The sequence below is a fragment of the Gadus macrocephalus genome, chromosome 10 (genome assembly GCF_031168955.1).
Source record: "Gadus macrocephalus chromosome 10, ASM3116895v1".
NCBI lineage: Eukaryota > Metazoa > Chordata > Actinopteri > Gadiformes > Gadidae > Gadus > Gadus macrocephalus.
The window spans coordinates 9,482,067-9,506,240 of NC_082391.1; the positions used below are offsets into that span (position 1 = coordinate 9,482,067).

Here is a 24,174-nt window from a genome sequence, read left to right on the forward strand (position 1 = left end):
GCCCACTATGCAACTTTTTTTGCCAAAATTACATTAATTATGCAGGTTGAGAGTTTCTGATTCTGATGGTCCTGCATCCATTTCTGGGTCGTTTGGTGGGTGTGTCATTGCCCCATGTCGCCTCTCCAAGGAAAAAGCGCAGATGCAACTTGCTCTGTTCGGACCGACACAATCCGGATGTGATGCAGCGGAAGTATCCAATCGCGCCTCGAAAATGTAGTCAGATTGTAGTTTCGAAAATGCTTTACGGCACAGACACACCCCCAAACATGGCACAGGCTAGATATAAACAGCCAGTTGCGAGGCAATTGTTGCATTCATCATGGATCAATCGATTGATAAGGGACCCAAGAGGCGACTGTCGGTGGAACAAAAGAAGAATAAAAAGAAGTTGGACCAGAAAAGAGACCAGACACGAGTGCAAGGGGAACTATGCAACTTTTTTGGCTTGATTTACCTTAATATAACAGGCTAAGAGTCATTGCGATGGTTCTATTATACATTTTTGTTCGATTGTTCGTTGTTTCGACTCCCCCTTGCGCATCTTGGCGGAGAAAGGGAATAGGTTTCTGCCGGCGACCCGCCGCCCACTCTCGCGGGAGTCTCGGTTCTCGCGAAGTAATGAATTGCTTTACAGCACAGACCCCCAAACACGGAACCGGCTCGATATATAAACATATAAACATACAAACATATAATCCCTTAGTTACACAAGTAACAAAGGGATTGTTACATTCATCATAGATGAAAAAGAGACAGAGAAACCCAATGTTGGAGGAACAGAAGAAGAGAAAAGGGAGACTGACCGACAGAGAGGCCAGACACGAGTAAACGTTGGGCAAGCTTTTCAGGAATAGCGTGAAGAAAAAGACTGCAAATCAGACGCCGACTTGGCCGTGTTGCTTTTGAAATTGAAAGTACCCGTTGGTAGGGGTGTGACGAGATCTCGTGCCACGAGATCTCGCGAGATTAAACTCGACGATATTACCCGTCGTGCGAGAAATCTGTCTCGCGAGATTTGTGAACTATCCAAACTTCTATTTGTGGCCTGTAGGGGCAGTAATGCGCCTTTGCTACGTCTAGGCTGCCAGAACCTAACGAAGGAGAAGGAAAAGAAGAAGAGGAGGAGAAGGAGGGGAAGCAGGGGAAGCAGCCATAGGCAGCCAGAATGACGTCGGAAAATACCCGTATTACCGTTGAAGATGCCCCCGCCACTTTTAAATCATTTGTTTGGCAGCATTTTGGGTACCCGGCGGAAATGATGAATGGCAGTAGAGTGACTGATAAGACACGGACAATACCAAGTTGTCAGTGACATACTTGGTCAGACTCTGTTTGCACTCTGTATTGACGGAGTATAACTTTCATTTGGTTTTGCACATAATATTGTTTGCACCTGAAAAAGGAGAATTATTTCATTTCATTTATTTTACTTCAACTTTTATAAATTTTAGTTTTAGTTTCAATTTCATGCATGTAAAGAGTTATAATAAAACATTTCAAAATGCATGTGCAACTCGGTTTAATAAAAGTCTGTTGGTCCAGTAATATATTTTGTCATTGTAGTTTTCTTAAAATCTCGTCTCGTCTCGTTCTCGTGAACCGAATATCGTATCTCGTCTCGTCTCGTGAGCTGAGTGTATCGTCACACCCCTACCCGTTGGTGAACTTTGTCTTTGTGGTATTCTTGATGTTGATAGTCTCTGTACAAATGTGTTTGCTCAACCATTTTGTTGTGAGCCCTGTAAAACTGTGTTTTCTCGACCGTTTGGTTGTGAGCCCTGTATGTTTCCTTTCCTTTGTTTCCACGGGTGTTTTGCTGTTCGTCTGTCTCGTCCCCCAGATACAGGCTGAATCCCCGAATCCAGGTTCTTGTTGATTTAGATTATTATGTTGGCCAACACTCTTACACTGATTGTTCTGTTCAACCTAAAATAAAACAATTATAATCTAGGATATAAATTATCCCAGTCAACTATAAAAAAGGGTGGATTTATGTTTATTGCAATACAAATACACCGTTTTAAAAATGTATAACCTTGTCTACACAGGTGGTGGTTAGTGAGGTCCCCACTTCACTTTAGGCGTCTTTGAGTGTTATTAATTATTATTATTCTTCATGTTTAACCTGTTTTCCTTTTATTCCTAGTCTGTTTTACATAGTTTTGAATGATGACTATATGCTCTGTAAGGTGACCTTGGGTGTCTTGAAAGGCGCCTCTAAATTAAATGTATTATTATTATTATTATTATTACACTTCATGATCATCTACATCGGACATGGCTCCGACGCATTCGCCGGCTTCTTTGAAAACAAATGCACATGGCTAGCGTAGAAGTGCATGGTGAAGGGTCGTCAACGAGTTGTTACGACAGTGTTGTAAAATATCTAATTCTGAAGCTGGAGGGGGCGTTGTGTAGAGAAAAGTGCGTGCCAAACCAAGAAAACGGCGAAGAAATGCCCGATCTTGCATAGTGGGCCTTTAACTGCAATGTACCTCGGGTTCGATCCTCGGGCCGCTTTTGTCTAATCTGTACATGCTCCTGCTTGGCCAGATCATAAAGAATGACTCCATCTGCTACCATAGCTATGATGACGATACACAGATATACCTAGCCCTGTCCCCTAATGAATTTTTCCCCGCTAGAATCCCTCTATCAATGTCTTAGTCAGGTTAAAGACTGGATGTCACAAAACCTTCTTAAACTGAACACCGACAAGTAGTCATAATTTTTGGAAAAAAGGAGCATAGACTTAAAGACTGCCGCTCTACTGGGCACGAAAGGATTTAAAAGGCAGTTTTGCAGGGTTTATTATCCAACGAATTTGTGCAATTTGCTTGTTGGTAATAAAGATTCAAACTTTTATTTATTGTATTTAATGTTGTTAGGTATCACAAAACGGAATGTAATACGAAAAAGTAGGTACTATTTTAGTGGTTTCCTATTGATTTTCATTTCCCCCAGAATGCATTGCATGACTTCACGTTGGGGAGACACGGAACAAAGCCGCATTGAGACCCTTGGCTGGGTTGCACCAACTAGGCGTAAGCCTGGTCTTAACTACGCCTGGTCGTAACTTGGCGTTGTAAGTCCAACCTAACCGTTACGCCGGTTGCACCAACTGGGCGTAGCGTTCTTTTCACTAAGACCAGGTGTAAATCCTACGCCTGGTCAGGGGCAGGCGTAGAGTTGAAATTCCAGGCTGTTTCTATAGCAATTACATCCAATCCAATGCAGCGCTACCACCATCCTTGCAACTGCTGATTGCGCTTCGCTTCTATGCAAACGGGGCATTTCAAAACACAGCCGGCGATATGATCATTGTTCACAGATCGACCGCCTGTCGGGTTATCCGGAGGGTTTCACTGCCTTCATGGGGAGATGCGGATGCACCCAGAACGGGTCTGCACAGAAATAGCTGCGTGCATCATTCTGCACAACATCTCCAAGAGAATCCCTCTCCCCAGACACCATCAGCCACCGGCAGCCCCCGAGGAAGACGTGCGTCCAGCCAGAGCAAATGAAGCTATCGCTGGCCAATTAGTCCATTCTCAACTTATAATCAGTTGTGAATTTTGTTTTAATTATGTTTGTGTTTTATATAGGCCGACACATTAAACAGATCTCTCCTACAGTCTCAAAACAACTCAATTAGCTTCTTGTCATTTGATGATGTTCAATGCATTGCTTCTGTCAAAAAGAACCATTCCCGTCTATATGCCTGCTCATTGTAAACCAGACATTACAAATACATATTTAAATTACATTTGTTTCCACTGTTTTATTGTTAGGCATTAACACAATTGATGAAGGACAATGAATGAACGAATGAATTATTTATTTTGGTGTCCAACAGCATGTCAAATAAAATAGTAAATAGCTGTCGGCACGAGATATCCTAGCAATGCGGTGATAAGCGCATTCTATGGAACATTCACATACCTAACGACACGTCAGGAATTAATTTAGGTGATTCGGCTCACACAGTATAGCCTACAAGACCACACATAACAAGGGAGACAACAAGTCTGACTGGACATACACAAAATACATCACATTAAAACTAGACACATGCGTTGATAGATAGATAGATAAGACAGATAGAAAGATAATTAAATATGTTCTATTATTTGCATTGCGGAGCCAGCCAGTCCTGTGCACGTATGCAGATTACCCATGTGCGCCTAACAGAAGAAAGTCGTAATGTTGACAACGAGTCACACAAAAAACGGATAGCAAACCAAAGCTAAACCAAACTGTTTGATTCACACACTTTAGGTCCATTCTAACCTATGGTAAGAGGCTCGTCTTAAAATCTTTGCAGTGACTGTATGTTGATGATAAAACTGATTGTTTTGCATAAGGTGTGTGTGGGCCTTGTGGTTAGTTGTGGTCTTAGTGAAGCATCCTAGCCTTGGAGTTGGATAAATTGGAGTGGTTGTGTACGGGCGTGCGAGAGTGAGAGAGAGAGCACACCCGCCGTGGTGATGTCTGGCTTGTTGTGGGCTGTCTGTCAGCATCCGCCGGGTTGGACGATGTGCTTTGAGTATGTGTTCAATGTACATCTGTCGGGTCATATTTGCGGTAGAATGATGGTTAAATAATGTCACACCAAAATCTGCAATACTTGCAGGCACTCATTTGCAAGTGCACTGATTGCGTGTCCGATAGGCTATACCTGCTCTTCTAATTGCGCAAGATTGGTGCCAATTATTGTCATGCAGTGGCGATTCTAGAAAATTTTACATGGGGTGGCAGAAGGGTGGCAAGTTAAATTCAAGGGTGGCAAATCACACACACAAAGTCAAGTCAAGTCAAGTCTTTTTATTGTTGGAAACACACATGCCTGGTGTCTATATGTATTTATTTATACCAATCGCTAATGAAAACAGTTAACATATTGTGTCTATCTTTCTGTTTGTCTATATTTTAAGTTTTGTGTGTCTGTCTGTGTGTCTGTCGGTCAGTCTTGCGTCTATCTACCCGTCCATCTCTACACAAAAGACTTAATGATTCAGTGTGGTTCCCTTCGGATGATCCGCCCATCATCTGAGCACATCGGGAAACAGCCACTGAAAAGCCAATTTAATACTTATTTTCTCTCCCTTTGATTAATATTAAATCAATTTAATATTTGATTGATTTACATCACCTCGTTGTGATGGGTTGTCATTGTTAATATTCATAAGACGAGGAAAGGGCTTGTGGATTCTCTGCCTGTGGAGTTGCGTGTTTGGGCGGTCCCATTGTGCGCCGGCTGGACTTGATGTGGTGTCGATCGTTTGAAAAGTAATTGTGTTGTCTGTCACCTGAGAGAAGGGCAACACCTCCTGCCTTTGCACTGTGAAAGCGCGTGTGTGTGTGTGTGTGTGTGTGTGTGTGTGTGTGTGTGTGTGTGTGTGTGTGTGTGTTTGGATCTGTCCGATCTCGAAACCCCACCGTCAATCGCAATCAGTGTGTCAATGGCGAGCACGCACTCGTCCACACACGAACACAACAGGCATGCAGATTAAGGCACATGCGACCACCCATCACATTTTCTTGATTCAAGTTTCAGCTGTACTGTACCTTTTTTCATCACTGCAAGCGTACAGTTGGCATGTCTCCAGTTCTTTGGCTTTCAAACCGTTTCTGTCTTCATTTGAATGAAGCGGCAGATGCGCACGGTGAGAAGAGAGCAAATAGGATTCATGGACTCAACCATTTTACAGGGGAGGGGGGACATAAAGATTTTAGTTCTTAAACTTAAACAAGTTACCAATGAGATCAACAGCTTCAGTAGCAAAAAACATAATACCATTCAATAAATGTATATTGGAGACACTTCTAACAACCTGGGTGGCAAGTGGGGTGGCAAGCATTTTTTGGGGGGTGGTATTGAAGATTAACTGAGATTTAAAACACTTAGACTAATTCAAGAGAGAGAGTGCAAAAGAAATCGAGGGGTCCGGAGCAAGAATTGACAAAAGACTTTATCGTGCAGAAAAACAACATCGACAACAGCCTGAGTAAGTTTGCAAAGTCACTGGCTGGACTTCGGTCTCAGCCCTCCTTTATACACATACAGGAACTTCGAAATCCAATGGAGGTTCCCTTTGTCCCTAATGAGGTTTTCCGCCTTGTCTCTTCATCTCAGCATGTTATCAACCGTGCCCCGATCTGAGGTACGCAGGGATTAGGCTTGTCAGTCAAAAATGACCCACGCCTGAAAGGTGGAGGTCAACATGACTTGACCCTGCAGTTCCCAGGGCATTTCTGCGTACCTACCATCTGGTGTGAAACCTGACTCAGGCGTCATGTGTTTTCCACTATTTAAAATATTAAGCCTGTTAATAATCATGGTTTACTATAGAATATACTCACTAATTTCTACCACAATCCCCCCTTTGTGACTATTAAGGTCACAACAAAAACATAACAGTCGTTTGGGTCATATTTTGCACTACATTTGATCATCGTTAAAAACCTTTAAACATGTTCAGGAGTCTCAACCTGATTTAAGGCAAAAAGATCTATCAAATGTCTAACATGTCTAACTAGAATTCACACATAACACAGTATTTTCAGCATGCATTGAAAATAAGCATTTCAAAATATATGACATAAAAATATGAAACTCAAAAAATGATATTTCAAAAAATAAGTAAACAATAGGAATTAAAACTAAAAGAAATTAAAACTGAAAACTGTCAACAAGCTTGCATGGATTGGGATAGTTCTGATTATTGTCATGTACCGGTATGCTATATAATGTGGGGGTTTGGGCACCGTAGTAGCCTGGAACCCATTAGTCCAATGTCCATTTGTTCACACAGTCTGAAATGGTTGTGGTTCACATGAAGAGGTCACCAGTTAAGAGAATAGGACCTCCTTCTGATGTCTGATTCTCACATTCCGGTCTCCTTTCTAGTGTCACTCCCATCTATCTCCCCATAGAGTATCCTCTCCCACTCCCCCGACTCCTCTATGCCAGACACCATGAGGGCCATCTCCTTAGAAAGCCTGGATGCGATTACTGATCTGACTATGGGAATGCAGCAGCAGAAGATAAGACCCATTGCTGTTAGTACTATTAGGAGCACTACACCTATCTTAGCGAACATCATTCCCCACATGCCAAACTTTGTTTCAAGCCATCCAAACATTCCCTGATCATGGCCTGCGTTTTCCTTTAACTCTTTTCTTAAACGTTTTAAATTGTTCATTGCAAGTGTAAATGATCCATCTGGGGCAGTATTATTTGGAATGAAGGTACAACACATTTCACCAATAAGATCACAAACTCCCCCCCTTTCTGCTAGAAGCCAATCTAACGCCTGTCTGTTCTGCCAAGCCACAGCGCTTGTGGCTGTCAGCTGTTCGCCCAATGCAGATAATGCATCATCCGTGTAGTTAATGAACCTCTGTTGGTTGTAAAAGATATAATTGATCCATTCCGCATTTTTAGCAATTCCGATTGCTGGCAGTAGTGCCTCAAATCCTGCTGCTACTTCACTTCGTGCCTTAAATTTATCGGGTATTCCCCTGGGTTGTCCTATTTTATCAATTTGTATGTTCTCGTCTGCTTCGTATGCTCTCTTCCGCCTATTTAGGTTATCTGTTTCTAAGTTATCGACTACATCTTTTATTGATGGTAGTATTGCAATTTCCGTAACCACTTGGACTTTCGCGCATCGTCCTCTCCACATTTTAGCAAGTATGGGACGAAGAATGTTATTACCGCAAAGCCAAAACTGATCTGCCACCACTCTGTCCTGGCTCACGAATGCTCCATCACTCCACAGTATTGACATATAATTCTCTCTAGACTTCTGCTGAGAGTCTGGTAAAAGCTGAACATTTTTAATCGCAGGTGGCTGATATAACATTCGTTTCCCGTCTTTATCGAATAGCGTGACATTCCAAATTATGTTACATTGTTCTTCTGGTATACTACCTACATCACTGGCATTTTCGTTTCCTTCGTCATTTTGAAAGCATTCTAATCCTTCTTCAATTTGAAAATTGGTTTGTGTTGGTCGTGTTACCTCGCCTATTTCTTGTGATAGAGTTATATCAAATTCTCGGCATCTTTTCATGATTACATTCCATGGCATTCCGTCATATTTAGCTTCAAGATATTTGTTATGTTGACTCGATCCTAACAGCAGAAAACATTTCATTGAACATATAACATACTTTTTCTGATATGGAATACCTTCTATTCGTGTTCTATTTAAATTGACCTCTATATCATACTCCTGCTGTGTCCGTTCTTCTAAACAAAATTCAAAATCATATTTAGTATTCACGACATACATGGCATCTTGACGATTTTTGCTACACAAATAACAGCTGTCTGCCTCTATTTGTTTTCCTGTAAATTCGACCCACTTATACCACCTATTTGCTTTAGCTTGTCGGAACAACTGGTCAGAGGTTCTGACCCTGATGCGCCCACTGGGATCAGGTTTATACGGTTTTAGGGTCGATGTAGAGCGGCGACCAATGTTTCTAGTTTTTTTACCCTCCTGAATAGTTGTTCGTTCTACAAGAGTCTCTTCAAGAGACATGGATGTTGATGTAAGGATCCCTATCGCCATAGTTTCTGAATTTGCCATTGTTATTGCAGTTGCCAGTGTTTCTATGTTATTTTCTTTAGACATTACCATTGTGGTCACCTCTACTTTTGATAGTACTGTTGTCTGTATTACTTCACCCTGAGCGGTCGCTGCTGTACCATTCGTTGTTAGTTTTATTATTAGATTACCCATGACTGTTGTCATTTCTCTAACTGGAGTTACATTAGTGATTACTAATATTGTTGTTTCCTCTCTAATGGAAGTTACATTAGTGACTGAAGGTTGGGCTAAACCTCTGATATCAGAAGTTTCATTAGTTTTACTTGCATCTTGAGTTGAATTTAAACTCTTAGCGATTACCAACAAATTTATCCCATTAACTTTAACCGGCGGTTGATCTACTTTATCGGTGGCAGTGGTTATATTTACTTTATCATTATCTGAAGATTTTAGTGGATTGCTTTGATCAATCTCAACTACCTTACCCGGTTGATTTTTGATTACACAAGGATCTTCTGCTTCTAATGTAAAATTAAACGTTCTGTCTGACACTGCTTTAAAAAATATGAATTCTCTCACGTTCAATTGATAATTTCCGTTGTAGTCCCATGTTCTTCCTGACGTTACTTTTAGACACCATTTCATTGAATCAAATTGGATATGTAATTTACACCGATCTTTCCTATGTGCATGTTCATAATTCTGGCGGAGGGTTAATGCACATAGATGTTCATCATCCGACATAACAGTATACACAAAGTCATTGATTTGATCTTGCGGTGGTATCTGAGCATACAAGACTATTTTCCCTTTGTTGTCAACCAGTCCTGAATGATTTTGGGCCGGATTATCCTGTGTTCCTCTTGGGCTTTCTTCAGTTGGCCTATCACCCCCTAAATCCTGGCCCTTCCAGGTTTGTGTTTCCCCAATGGTTTCATCCTTCCTCGGGGTCTGTGTTTGTACCAGCTGAATCTGGCACAACCCGTAAAGGATCAGAAACAGGCTCCCCGTTTTCAGCATCACCATGCTGCTGTATCTCTTTGCTCGACTGGATCTGGTCCTGGGGCAGCTGGTCAGCCCCACGTGTGTCTACGTCTGGCTCCTCCTCACGGTCGTCTCTGCTTTTGGGCTGAGCAGCTTTTGTGCAGTGGTTGAGATGATACCACGTGGCACTTCCTTCCACTTGGATGGCTGTTGGTGTTGCGTTGGTGACTTTGTATGGTCCTTCTCGTCTAGGCTCGTTCCACTTCCTCCTGAAGACTCTGATGTACACGTGGTCACCCGGCTCCACCCCCCTTGGTGGCTCCTCCTCCAACTCTGGAACTCTGCTTTTTTCCTGTTGCAAAACAAGCCTGTGTATGCCAGTTAGTTGTCCCATATAGCGTCTTAATTCAGTTTCCAATTGTTCTAGCGGGGGTCCTTTATGGGGCCCCCGAATGTTAGGGGACGGCATGGGTCGTCCTGTAAGCATTTCATGCGGGGTTAGATGCGTCGTTCTGTTAGCTTGCATGCGATAACTCATTAGTGCCAGTGGTAGTGCATCAATCCAATTCAAGTTAGTACTTGCACAAATTTTGTTAATTTTTGTTTTGAGCGTCCCATTAACTCTTTCCACCATACCTTGTGATTGAGGATGGTAGACGCAGCCTAATCTTTGTTTGACATGCAAATGCTGGATTACTTGTTTTAGTGTTTTCTGAATAAAAGCAGCCCCATTGTCTGAACTTATTTCTGACGGAATTCCAAACCTTGGCATGACTTCTCTAGTTAGAAATTTAATCACTGTAGCTGCACTTTGGTCTTTTGATGGGACTGCTTCTACCCATCTGCTAAACCTGTCTATGATAACTAACATGTACCTTTTACCACCTATACTTTTAATCATGTCAACATAGTCCATGACCAAATGTCTAAATGGTCCTTCAGGTGTAGGAATGTGCCCCAATGGAGTAGTGATTGTTTTTCTTACATTGTTTTTTGCACATACTCCACACTCATTTAGCTGGTAATCAATCATTGTTTGCAAGTATGGTGAAGAAAAACCTTGTTTTCTAATTCTTCTCAAAACCTCCCCCCTTGCGCAATGGTCAAAACCGTGCGCATTAGTGATGAGTAACCCCAACAGTGCCGTAGGCGCCAACATCATCCCGTCATGAGTTCTCCATAGCCCTGCGGGGGAGCGTATAGCACCTCTTTTCAGCCACATGTTCTGCTCATAGACACCAGCTTTCTCCTGCATGCGGACAATGTCGTCCTCAGTAGGCGCGGCCTCAGGCATGGATAATACTGACTGGATCGCCCTGCAACTGTCTGAAGCTACTTTTGCAGCCTCATCTGCAGCGTTATTTCCTTTCGTGATATTATCGAAGCCCTTTCTGTGCGCTCGACATTTGATTATCGCCACTTGTTTTGGCAGCATCAACGCCGACATCAATTCCACAATCTGATTACAATGCAATATGGGGGATCCATCAGTTTTCTTAAACCCCCTCATTTTCCACACCGCCCCGAACAAATGACATACGCCATGCGCATATGCAGAGTCTGTGTAGATGTTCACCGATCTACCCGCTCCTTCTTGACAAGCCGCTGTAAGAGCCTTCAACTCAGCCAACTGTGCCGAGCATGGCTGTGCGCACTGTGAACTATGAACAACAGCGAATGTGTGGTCTGGATTCTGTCTAACCACTGCAAAACCTGCATGGTTACCCAAATGATCTCTGAAACATGATCCATCCACAAAGAAATCCTCTTCTGCCCCCACCATGGGCTCAGACAATAGATCGGGCCGTAGTCTAGTAAAAGTGAGAGAATCAGCCACACAGTCATGTGGTGTCCCTTCAAAATCATGTGGAATTCTGTCTGCTGGATTTACCGTGAAACATTTTTCTATCGTTACATCTGGAAATGTTAGTAATGCCAAATAATCCAACAACCTAGCGTCCGTTAACACAAACTTTCCTTTCTCAATCAACTCTGTGATTTTGTGATGCGTTCGAATCGTCACCGGATACCCCATTGTGATGGATGAGGCCTTGTCATAGGCATATTGTACCGCAGCCAATCCTTGGTAACACGGTGGGTAGCCCTGTGCTACCGCATCCAACTTTGTGCTGTAGTATGCTATTGGTTGACTCCGCCTACCAGCACACAAATCCTGCATTAACACTGCCGATGCATAGCCCTGACTCCTATTAGCTACATACAACAGGAACGGCTTGGTATAATCTGGAATTGCCAATGTGCTTGCCCCTTGCATTTCACGTTTTATGCTTTCGAATGCCGCTGATGCATCTATATTCCATGTTAACCGAGCTTGTAGGTTAGTTGTTCCCGCCTCCTTCATGATGTCACGCAATGACGCAGTTTTTAAAGCATAGTTCTCTATCCAATCTGAACTAAACCCTGTCATCCCCAAAAAGGTCATCATGTGTCTGACTGTTTCTGGTTTGGGTGCTTTAGCAATCCCTTCTAGCTGACTAGGAGCTATGGTTTTAGTTTGATGTGCTACCAACCTACCTAGATATTCAACCTCTGTCTGACAATATTGTAATTTCTTCTCTGACACCTTGTGTCCGCCTTTTTCCAATTTTCTTAATACAGACATGGAGTCTTCGTGACACTGTTCCATTGTGGGGGAACATATCAGAAGATCATCCACATACTGTATCAGAGTTCCATGCAATTCTAATTCCTCCAAATCATTTTTCAGCACTAGATTAAACAAATGTGGGGAATGTTTGAATCCTTGTGGCATCCTTGTGTATGTGTATTGTTTACCTTTATACGTGAATGCAAATAGATATCTGCTTTCCTCCGCAAGCGGCACACTGAAAAATGCTCCACATAAGTCAATTACTGTAAAGTATTTAGCGTCTGGAGGGACGTTGGTCAGCAGCGTGTGTGGATTTGGAACTTCTGCATGCATATCTTCAACAACATCATTTACAGCTCGTAGATCATGTACCAGCCGCCATTTTTCTTTGTTAGCTTTTAACACTGGAAGCAGAGGAGTGTTACAGTTGCTTTTGGTCTCTATTAGTACTCCCGCTGTTATTAGCCCTTCTATGGTAGAGGCTATTCCTATCTCTGCTGCTGGTTTCATGTGATACTGCCTTCGCCATGGTAGCTTAACATTTTGTCTAGTCCGGACTACCACTGGGTTAGCTGAATGTACTAAACCCACATCTGTATCGAACCTTGACCACACCTTTCCAGGTATGGCTGCCAACATTTCTTTTCTCATCTCATTCCGCCTATCACATGGTTCCTCTACAGTCATCTGCCGTTTTTTCTGAACCACCTCCACTTCCTGTAAGATTCCTGTCATATGCGCATAACACAGAATCTTCAAAAACTTCCCGCAACATGACATGAGAACCAACGGATTCTCTGTGTTTACCCAAGTTTGTTGTTTTTCATTAAACATCATTTCCCCCAGATCTTTTGCTTCAAAACCCCTGTTTATCAACATCGTTACATGGGCAGCTTTGTTAGTGTCTTTAAACCAATCCTTTATCACTGATGATTGATCTGCATCTTGTATCATCATGGCTGCTCCTTGTGGCCCAATTACCATGTACTGTGACTCTATCTCTGCTGCTTTTCCTGCCGCTTTCTCCTGCCATTCGTTTTCCAAATCTGGGTCCTGTGCTGGGTCATACATTAGAGTACAATGATATCCTATCCTTGACTCCCTTGCATTTGGGATCTGAGCCTTGATGTAGCTACCCCATTTCCCCACTGCCTCTTTTACCTGGTCCTGAATTCTACCTATCCAATACACATTTGCTGTGTCTGGCTTTGATAGAATCATTTGAGATGTTGTTCCTGCGGTTTCAATCATTATGCCCTGTGGTGTACATAATATCTGCAATCCTAATTTACACAATGCATCTCTTCCAATCAAATTAACCGGTGTAGTGTCTGATACCAAGATGGGTAGCTTGGCTGTACGTCCGTACAGTTTTAGCGTTACTGGAGCTGTCATAGGTATTAACTGCGTGTGTCCCGAGAATCCTACAGTTTTGGCGAATTTTCCTGCCATGGGGAGGTGAGAGGCATATTTTGAACCTACGCAAGTGTAAGTGGCTCCAGTATCAGCCATCATTGGCGTGCCTCTATCATTTATCAGAACCTGCAGTATTGGTTCCTCATCAGCTTGTTTTGTGATTGCTACAAGCTGACCCTCCCCCTGTGGATTCTCTGGGCACCCCTAGTATCCCTGACCCATGAAGGGGCCCTGCTGTCCCTGGTTGTAGCTCCCTTGATCTTGCCTCCCCTGATTGCCGTTGCCCTGTCTTTGTTGGGATGGAAGAGGGTTAGTCAAACAATTTCTCTTCATATGTCCTTCCTGGTTGCACCCATAACATATTAAAGGACTTTTGCGTTGTCCTTGGAATCCTTGCTGTTGATTATTTCTATTCTGTCCTTGGGACCCCTGCTGCTGATTATTTTTATACTGTCCCTGGGACCCCTTGTTGTGATTCTGCCTGTTCCCACCCATTGGGTTCCCATTGTTATGTGTGTGTATATTTATGGCAGGTGGAGTGGGTGACCATTGGCTCTGAAGCTGTTGTACTGGGGGGGAGAATGCCTGTTGAGGAGGTTGGGTTTGTGGTGCGCCCTGCTGGACGGCTTGCAGTATTGTATCAACAGACTCGGAAACAACCGCCTGTTTTTTCTTCTCCTTTTCTCTTTTTGTGAGTTCTTCCAACTGAAGCTGAGATAGCTTCCTCTGCACCTCTTTGCTTTGTTCCTGTATCTTTTGTTCATTTTGCCGATATTTGTCCACTGCATGAACCACATGATCGCAGAAGTCTCTATGAGATTTATTTGTAACCAGTCCAACCACATCTTCTAGCTTAACTTTGATTAAGCTAGGTAGAATCTCTATCACAGAGTTTCTGAACATGACCGAAAACACAGGATGGATCTCAGGATCCTCATCCGTCTCCAAGCGCCATCTGTCCACTTGGGCCTGGAGGTAGGATGCAGGATTCTCTGTGTCATTGATGGGGAGGCCTCTCATGTTTTTATGATCGATATGGGTAGGGAACTCCGTTCTGAGTGTGTTCCACATCACCACTCTGTAGCGATCAAGTGTAGTCCCATCATACATTCCATCCATTATGTCCAACCCTCCATTCCTCAGTACAGACTCCATTTTAGATAACCCCAATACTCTTGCCAACAGAGCTTTCAGGTCCCCCACTGCCATTAGCTTTCCCACTGTGAGTTCCTCAAATGTTCGAATCCATTTAGACGCCCCGTTATGAATGTTAGGGAGTTTAGAAATAACTCCCTCCAAGTCCTGTGAGCCCCACGGTTGATATTGGACCTGTTGTCCTTTGACTAAAATAGGAAAAATTCCTGGGACGGTGTCGGGTGCCTTTTTTCCCCTATTTGATTTCCTTAGTTTCTCATCTAACTCGAGTGGTGTGAGGCTTAGTACTGATGTACTGCAGCTAGGCTCCTCTACCCCTTGTGTCCCTCTAGACCACTCCTCCTTTCTTACGTTCCGCTTCTTTAATTTCCTTTTAGGATTCTTAGTAACGTGTTCATGTTCAATGCCATCCTTCTCCTCTTCATTTCCACTTTCAATCTCACTGGAAGAAATATCAGCATTGCTACACTCTTCCCTCGGTTTCCTAATCCCCTCATAACAGTCCATGTGTATGGGTGCGCCCCTCCTCCCCTGTGTGTTACATTTATTATTTCCTTCATCTAGTGTGACTTCCCCTTTAACTTCTAAGTTGCCTGTTAACAGTGGATACATCTTAGTTTCTTTGTACGGCGGTGGCTCGAGTTTCAGAGGCAAAGATTGAGCCTCTTCTTTCTTTGTGATTATTTTTCTGGCCACCCGTTGTAGTGCACGCCACCTCTCTCCCTCCTCTTCGAACAAAGCTAGCACTAACTTCTCCCTGTCTCTCTTCTCCAAGGCCTTTTTACCACTTCTGTTAGGTTTGTAGTTCCTTATTACTACCTCCATGTCTCTACACATTGTTGGATCAAAAGTCCCTCCCGCGGGCCAAATTGTACCTGATTTAACTGTCCGCTTCTCCCACTTCTCAGAAATTCGTTTGATCTCATTTCTGAGGAGTGGATTGTCTCTGCTCAAAACTTCTACCGCTGTTGGTGCCATTTTTAATTATTACTTTATTACCTTATTTATTTTTTCTGAATTACACTATTTATTAATACAATTTATTTGAGTTTGTTCTACTAGTTAGTTTAAATACTTTACTATCTCTAAGCTACAAACGTGAACTCCCCCCAAGCGCTCGTCTCTCTCCAAAAGATTGGAATGTAGCCCCCACCCTTTACTGCTACCAATTACCAACTCTGCCTTGCAGGCTCCTGCTCGACCCCTGTGTGTTTGCTCGTGCACGTGCAGTTAGTCAGCGCGGTGATGTCAAAGAGGATTTACACATTTATTCAGTACTTCAACAAATTAACTATTCTCTATCCGTCTAATTTATTTATGATTATCAACTAATTTAAACAAATTAACTATTCTCTGTCCACCTAATTTATTTATGACAGAATCAACAACAACAAAAAATGAACCGGGTCGTAAAAACCTCCGAGGACTTAATCCTAACACGACTTAAATACAGACAATAAGCCGGTTCATACAATTTCTTTATCTTATATTAAAAAATGTCCGAATTGTTTGTAATTAATTACAAATAAAAAGTTGACCGAGCATAGAAACTGGCCTTTTGGTTAATCACATGAACGGTCGGATGTATAATGAATCAATCAGAACTTCAAACAAGAATGATTGCCACAAAGCACCAAGATCAGAATTAAAGACTGGCCCCACCTTCAGATCCAATATCTGCAGTTTAAATGAACTCATACAAACGATGTTTCGCACAACCAGTCTATTCCTTCAAAATAATGGCTAATCACATACACACTCGACCAGATTACGAACAAACAAGAGACTCTTCAAAATATCAACTCAAACGGTACTCCAATCAAGAACCTTATCTATTCAAAAGTGCGAGAATCTGCTTTCTCAAAAATGCCAACACCGGAACTAGTCGACATCCCAAACAGACCTCTAAAATAAAAATGAATTCATCAACGGCAATGAATTCCAACAGACAAGAAACTTATCTATTCAAAAGTGCGAGAATCTGCTTTCTCAAGATACCACGACCGGAATTAGTAATCCCCCTTTTCTGCAGTCGAACTGGTCCAAGCAAAGAGTCTAAAAATCACCCGTCTATCCCACGGAAACCTTTCTCAAATAAAAATGAATTCATCAACGGCAATGAATTCCACCCCAGCTTTCATCCAACAGGTAGGCCTACTTCAACCGACCTGCGGACCTGCACTGTCCTTCCTTCTTCCAGAAGACAGCCACAGGACTTTACAGAAAGTCAATTTAAACAAAACACTGCACTGTCCTTCCTTCCTCCAGAAGACAGCCACAGGATTTGACAGAAGACCTATTTAAACAAGACACTGCACTGCCCTTCCTTCCTCCAGAAGACAGCCACAGGATTTGACAGATTTAAACAAAACACTGCACTGTCCTTCCTTCCTCCAGAAGACAGCCACAGGATTTGACAGAAGACCTATTTAAACAAAACACTGCACTGTCCTTCCTTCCTCCAGAAGACAGCCACAGGATTTGATAATAGGTCTATTTGACCAAAGTATCAAAACACCAAATAACAACAACTCGTTTACTTGTTTCAAAATAGGGAACCACAATACGTCTTGGTCATTTAAAACCACAGCGCCTAGGGCATATGTGCGCGCACACGTCAATCTCTTCCGGAGCTCCCGTCTCTCTCTCTCTCTCTCTCTTTAGGTTCGTTTGACTGAAGAGACAATTTACCCGTTTACCAAGCGTTCAGACGGGGCAAAAACAGATCAACCAACCATTAAATTAGTGGTAAGCCAACTTACCGAGAATAATTTTGTGCGCTTGGTTGTGTGATTCGTCCGCGCCCCGCCTTGCAGCCCGGCAGTTGGGCTGTCTCTTTCCAATCCTGTTCGTGACGCCAATATATTGAAGATTAACTGAGATTTAAAACACTTAGACTAATTCAAGAGAGAGAGTGCAAAAGAAATCGAGGGGTCCGGAGCAAGAATTGACAAAAGACTTTATCGTGCAGAAAAACAACATCGACAACAGCCTGAGTAAGTTTGCAAAGTCACTGGCTGGACTTCGGTCTCAGCCCTCCTTTATACACATACAGGAACTTCGAAATCCAATGGAGGTTCCCTTTGTCCCTAATGAGGTTTTCCGCCTTGTCTCTTCATCTCAGCATGTTATCAACCGTGCCCCGATCTGAGGTACGCAGGGATTAGGCTTGTCAGTCAAAAATGACCCACGCCTGAAAGGTGGAGGTCAACATGACTTGACCCTGCAGTTCCCAGGGCATTTCTGCGTACCTACCATCTGGTGTGAAACCTGACTCAGGCGTCATGTGTTTTCCACTATTTAAAATATTAAGCCTGTTAATAATCATGGTTTACTATAGAATATACTCACTAATTTCTACCACAGTGGCAGCTGCCACCCCTTGCCACCCCGGTAGTTTCGCCACTGTTGTCATGTTTGCATTGTAATGCACAATCTTGCTTCTCCTTATTATAAACTAACGAGCATCCAAACAACTTTAGCCAATACAGCCTCCTGCGTTGCTTTAAAATATATAGCATATCGGATTATCAAAGAATGTTAAAGGCACCCAGTGCAACTTTATGTAAACATTCAATGAAAAATAAACATTCAATTTCTAGTCTTTTTTACACGTAGTAAGTTTCAATAACTCCATACCATTACATATCGACATTCAAGGAGCAAAGATGAGACGTCGTTGTGTGGTGAGAACTGATAGAAAATCGTAAACAACAACAATCGCCGGTGGGGAGAAGCCATTTTTCCATTGACTGGAAGCCTGCTTTATTTATTGTAGGTTACAAAAAATAAAGAAAATGGCGGCATTGTTGTTGTTATCGATTTTCTATCAGTTCTCACCACACAACGACGTCTCATCTTTGCTGCTTGAATGTCGGTATGTAATGGTATGGAGTTATTGAAACTTACGTGTAAAAAATACTAGAAATTGAATGTTTATTTTTAAGCCTTGAAAGTTGCACTGGGTGCCTTTAAGTGTGTGTGTGTTGTCATGTAGGCTAAATACTAATTGTCTTGCACCCAATAAATATTGTAATGTTATAGGCCTACTGCAAAATGTATATCGGTATTGCGCAACAATCGGAAGATGGGGACCCCCGAGATGTTGTTACTGGAGCTAGTAGGCTACCATCAAAACGTGGGATAACTAATCGGAAATCTGATACAACGTCAGGGGTAAGATTTAATTACAAATTATCTGGGGGGGATTTCACAGGTTGGACTGGCAATGTAGCCCATTATGCGTTCTATTTCCAGACCTTCTGACTAAGTTTACCGGTACTTATCTGAACGACATAATCGCTGTCACTAGATATAAAGAAAACGTTGACTTTCATTCGGTGCTATTCACAGACAGTAAAAATCAATAAAAGTGATTATTGTATGCACTGCTGTTCACTGACTAGCTCCAGCACTCGTTGCTGCGTTGCTAAATGATAGCAACTCTCCACTCATTCTCCTCCGACCATGCATTTAATTGGCTTTGACCGCCATCAGTTCTCCGCAATTCCTCGTTCACCCTCTCACGTCTGACAGGTTTGAAATTATACGGCTGTAGGCCATCATACATGTTATTTGTGGTTCTTGCCACCTCTTATACGCCATAGTTCTAGTACTAGGTTGAGGCTACCTTCCACCACATCTCCCCAAGGTGACGTCATCGCCGAATGGCGTTAGAAAACACCCGTTACTGCCAAAAACGCCAAAAACTGGACTTTAACACTATTTGGGAGACATTTTATAAATGACATACATTTAACTTATTTTAACTATTTTAATCTAGGTGATTTTTTCATGATATGATATTTTAATGTATGTCATTTTTTCTCATGGCTATGTTAAGCACATTGGGATACCTTTCTGTGTATGAAATGGGCAATATAAATAAAACTTGACTTGACTAGGTTATCACTGCCTTCTCCCGCATAAAATAGCAGCGGAGAGCCTTCAGGTTTTAGGTCATCGTCACAAAACATTACGAATAATACCGTATTGGTCCGAATATAAGACGACCCTGATTATAAGACAACCCCCGTTTTTCAACACAAACATTTAGAAAAAAAGATTTGCAGACCACATTTGCAGAACAAAGAACATTTGCAGAACAAAGAACGAAGAACAAAAAAGAATGCCAGTAAAGGCCACGGCACTTTCAAGGCAAAATATGTACAGTATGATTCAAAATGAATATCAAGCAATAATCAAGCAACATTGTGAATATTTTTAAATAACAGAGAAAATACAGGCCACATATTTAACTAAACTTAACTAAAATTCGCCAAATTTCTCCTCCGGTGTCTCTCTATCCCTCACACACGTCCTCTGCCCCGCTGTGTTCGCTCTCGCTGTCATCGCTCCCCAGCTGCTCCACTTCCAGCAGCTCCTCCCAAAGCGCGTTTTCTCTAACGTATTCAAAAACTCTCCGGTCAACCTCACTGAAACGACCACTTTGAGGACCACGGTAGGATTTGCGCTGACTGTTGGCATCTTTGAGATGTTGTTTTAGTGCTCGCCATCTTCTTACGTTACACTCCGTGACCCCGAACTTCTTGGCAGCTTGGCAGTTGTTACTTGACTCTGCCTTATTGACGACCATTATTTAAAAATTGGCATCATAGCTCCTCCGCTGTTGTTGATTGACCTGACCCACTTTTGAGCCACTTGTCTCTAAATGCCTGTCTTTAAACACCGGTAACGGTCTGGTTGTTAAGGACGCTGGACTACTTTTTCCCGGAACCAATTCCTGGCGCCACCTGCGGCCGCGAATGTGTATTGACATTTAAATGGAGAGGCGAAGAAGAGAAACTGCGCTCTGAATACTAGACCCCGAAAATAAGACGACCCGACTTTTTCGGACCTATTTCGAGGGGAAAAAAGGCTGTCTAATATTCGGACCAATACGGTAAGTGGATCGACTTGTTTTTTATTCAGAAAAATACCCCAAACCACCCCTTAGGTTAGACCAGATCCACCAGGAACTGATTCTGAAGAACAACCGGCCCAGGTTCCGGAGGAACCAGAGGAACCTGAAGAAGCAAAGGAACCGGAGGAACCAGAGGAACAGGAGGAACCTGAGCCCCAGCCTTCGCTGACAAGCCCCTGAAACACTCCAAGTTGTCCCGTGGGGGAGAAGAGTTTACAAGCTGAGATTCAATCAGCCAGTTCTTGTGCTCCTTCCTAACGGGAACACGGCGTGCTGCTCCCACTGTTGGTGTGTTTGTCTGGAGCCTTTTCAGCCATTTAATCATTAGGAGGCTCAAATGACTTCCTCAAATGCTCTGTGGAAAATCCAGGCATTATCCAACACTACTATAACAGTTTTAAATGAATAAACTTGCTATGCAATGGATGTCATGTAAGTGTTCAGACTGCATAACACTTCTGTCAGGAGTTCTGGAGCCTTTTACTGTCCAATTCCGTCATCGACCGTCACGCTTTGACCTCAGAACACAGGATAAAACCCAGGAGGGTTCGATGAAACATGTTTAAAGTTGCAACGTGATAGATCTAGTTTACTCTAGTGCTGAGGGTGAACTGTGCCAGGCAAAGTAGTTAACCATTGGCTGGGCTGCAATGCAGAACAATCCACTATACACAGGGGTCATAACGGAAGAGAGAGTGTGTGTGTGTGTGTGTGTGTGTGTGTGTGTGTGTGTGTGTGTGTGTGTGTGTGTGTGTGTGTGTGTGTGTGTGTGTGTGTGTGTGTGTGTGTGTGTGCGCGTGCGTGCGACAGGTCTGAAGTGTACCAGTCCGGTGGTGATCAGCGTTATGAGAGGCTGTAGCCAGCATTCACCCTTCATCCCTTTCTGCTTCTTCCTCATTAGTGTACAACCCTCTTTGGGCCCTATCTTGCATCCGACGCAATTGACTTAATCACTGGCGCATTTGACGTTGCTGGTTTGCAACTGGCACAGAGCGTTTTTTTCCCCTCCTGCGCCACGCGTCGTAAATTAGCGAATGATCTTGCGCCCAAAGGGGTGGTTCGGCGAAAGGAGGAGGCATGTTCTGGTGCAAACGTTCCCTGGTGCTATTTTGCAGTTTCAGAAACCACTTGCGCCACAAACCAGGAAATACCTGGTTTAAAGTCAGTGGCGCGTTCTTCAGATGCTATTTTAAGGGCGCATGCATAATGTTGCTTGTGCACCTTGCGCATACACTTTGCTTCTTTCATCTACCTAGCCACACATTCTTGGTAAATTATTTGGGAAAGAACAGCTGATACAGCGGTAATAAGTTGTACTTTTAAATCAATGCATCTGCAAACACCGTACAGCAAACACACATTTTCTTGACACAGACATCGTGTATCTGCCCATAACTTTTAGGATTGATTGATTGCTTGATTGATTGCTCCGTTTCTCCCGGAGCACTCCGGATTCGTAAGCTCAGAGGCGATGGACCCATTGACGGACGAAACACCTCTGGGACCGGACGAAACGGTCCGTATCCGTAATTACTGTAGGGTGTGAATGGGCCTTTAGAAGTATCGTATGTGGCGCAAAAATAGACATCATAAATGTAGAAAGGTTGTAATGTCCACCCGTGGAAAACTGTAAGTTTAAATAAAGTAAGCTTCCTCCCATCTCATACTGCTATAGAGTATGGTAAGAGCTGGTAAATCCAAACTCAAGATTCGCTTTTGAAACCATGAAACCACGTTTATTTGACGCCACTGCCAGCAAAATATTCAGAAACAGAGATGAGTGAACTTTTTCACTCAGATTCTCTCTATATCCTTTTTATTTCCTACAATATTCTCTTATAATGTGAACTAACATAACAGATTAAATGCACAGCAAACATCCTTTAACTATCAGCTTTATGTTTAACTGATCACTGTTTAATGCTATTTAATAAGGACTCACCACTTTCCGTATCCTGGTCTTGTAATCAATGTGGAGCAACTTCTCTTTCTTCAGGAGCGACTCTAAAGACATCTTCAGTCGGAGCGCTGACCTCAACAACTGCAGCTGCTCGGGGCCCGACCTGGTGAAAACCTGCATAGAGATACAGTTAGAGAGACAGTCACATGGTCACAAAGACAGTAGGAAGAGACACAGTCACATGGTAACAAAGACAGTAGTAAGAGAGACAGAAACATAGTAACATGGTTACACAGACAGTAAGAAGAGAGACAGTCACATGGTTACACAGACATAAGTAAGAGAGACAGTAACATGGATACAGACAGTAGTAAGGGAGACAGAAACATAGAAACATGGTTACACAGATGGTAGGAAGAGAGACAGAAACATAGTAACATGGTTACACAGACAGTAGTAAGAGACGGTTACATGGTTACACAGACAGTAGGAAGAGAGACAGTGAGATGGTTACAGAGACAGGACTAAGAGAGACAGTAACATGGTTACACAGACAGTAGTAAGAGAGACAGAAACATAGTAACATGGTTACACAGACAGTAGGAAGAGAGACAGTCACATGGTTACACAGACAGTAGGAAGAGAGACAGAAATATAGTAACATGGTTACACAGCGAGTAGTAATAGACGGTCACATAGTTACACAGACATTAGGAAGAGAGACAGTGACATGGTTACAGAGACAGGACTAAGAGAGACAGTAACATGGTTACACAGACAGTAGTAAGAGAGACAGTAACATGGTTACACAGACAGTAGTAAGAGACAGAAACATAGTAACATGGTTACACAGACCGTAGGTAGAGAAACAGTCACATGGTTACACAGACAGTAGGAAGAGAGACAGAAATATAGTAACATGGTTACATAGACAGTAGTAAGAGAGACAGTCACATGGTTACACAGACAGTAGGAAGAGAGACAGTCACAGGGTTATAGAGACAGTAGTAAGAGAGACAGTACCATGGTTACACAGATAGTAGTAGGAGACAGAAACATAGTCACATGGTTACACAGACAGTAGGAAGAGAGACAGTCACATGGTTACAAAGACAGTAGGAAGAGAGACAGACACATGGTTACAATGAAAGTAGGAAGAGAGACACAAGCATAGTAACATGGTTACACATACAGTAGTAAGAGAGACAGTAACATGGTTAAAAAGACAGTAGTAAGAGAGACAGTCACATGGTTACACAGACAGTAGTAAGAGAGACAGTAACATGGGAACACAGACAGTAGTAAGAGACAGTAACATGGTTACACAGACAGTAGTTAATATAGACTGTTACAAAGCTACAGCGAGGCAGTGAGTGAGTGAGTGAGTGAATAGGAGTGTGTACTTACTTGTACCCAGCTCTTTACGGCTGGCAGGTGTTTTGTGGTGATCAAGCGATGGAGTTCAATTAATGTGGAAACCACAGCTTCGTTATCATCTGTCTCTTTAACCTGGACGTCTAAGAGAGGGAAGGAGAGGAGTACACTATAATGCATCGTAAGATCTAAATCAAATTGTCAAATTGTATTCATATTAATGCATTGGGTGTAATCACAAATGTAT

The 24,174-nt window shown here is 42.7% G+C and overlaps 1 protein-coding gene and 1 long non-coding RNA gene across 5 annotated transcripts in view; one reads left to right on the forward strand and one right to left on the reverse strand.

The window, feature by feature from the left end:
* The window catches only part of uvssa (UV-stimulated scaffold protein A), a 483,727-nt gene that overhangs the window by 432,628 nt on the left and 26,925 nt on the right, over positions 1-24,174 (reverse strand). For all 4 annotated transcript variants that reach the window (XM_060062339.1, XM_060062337.1, XM_060062340.1 and 1 more), the window contains 2 exons: positions 23,961-24,070; positions 22,596-22,727 (listed from right to left, as the gene is read on the reverse strand). In XM_060062339.1, the coding sequence (XP_059918322.1) occupies positions 22,596-22,727; positions 23,961-24,070 (242 nt within the window). The remainder of the gene's footprint in view (positions 1-22,595; positions 22,728-23,960; positions 24,071-24,174) is intronic.
* LOC132465653 (uncharacterized) overlaps positions 1-24,174 on the forward strand; it is a 39,394-nt gene that overhangs the window by 4,809 nt on the left and 10,411 nt on the right. The window lies entirely within an intron of this gene.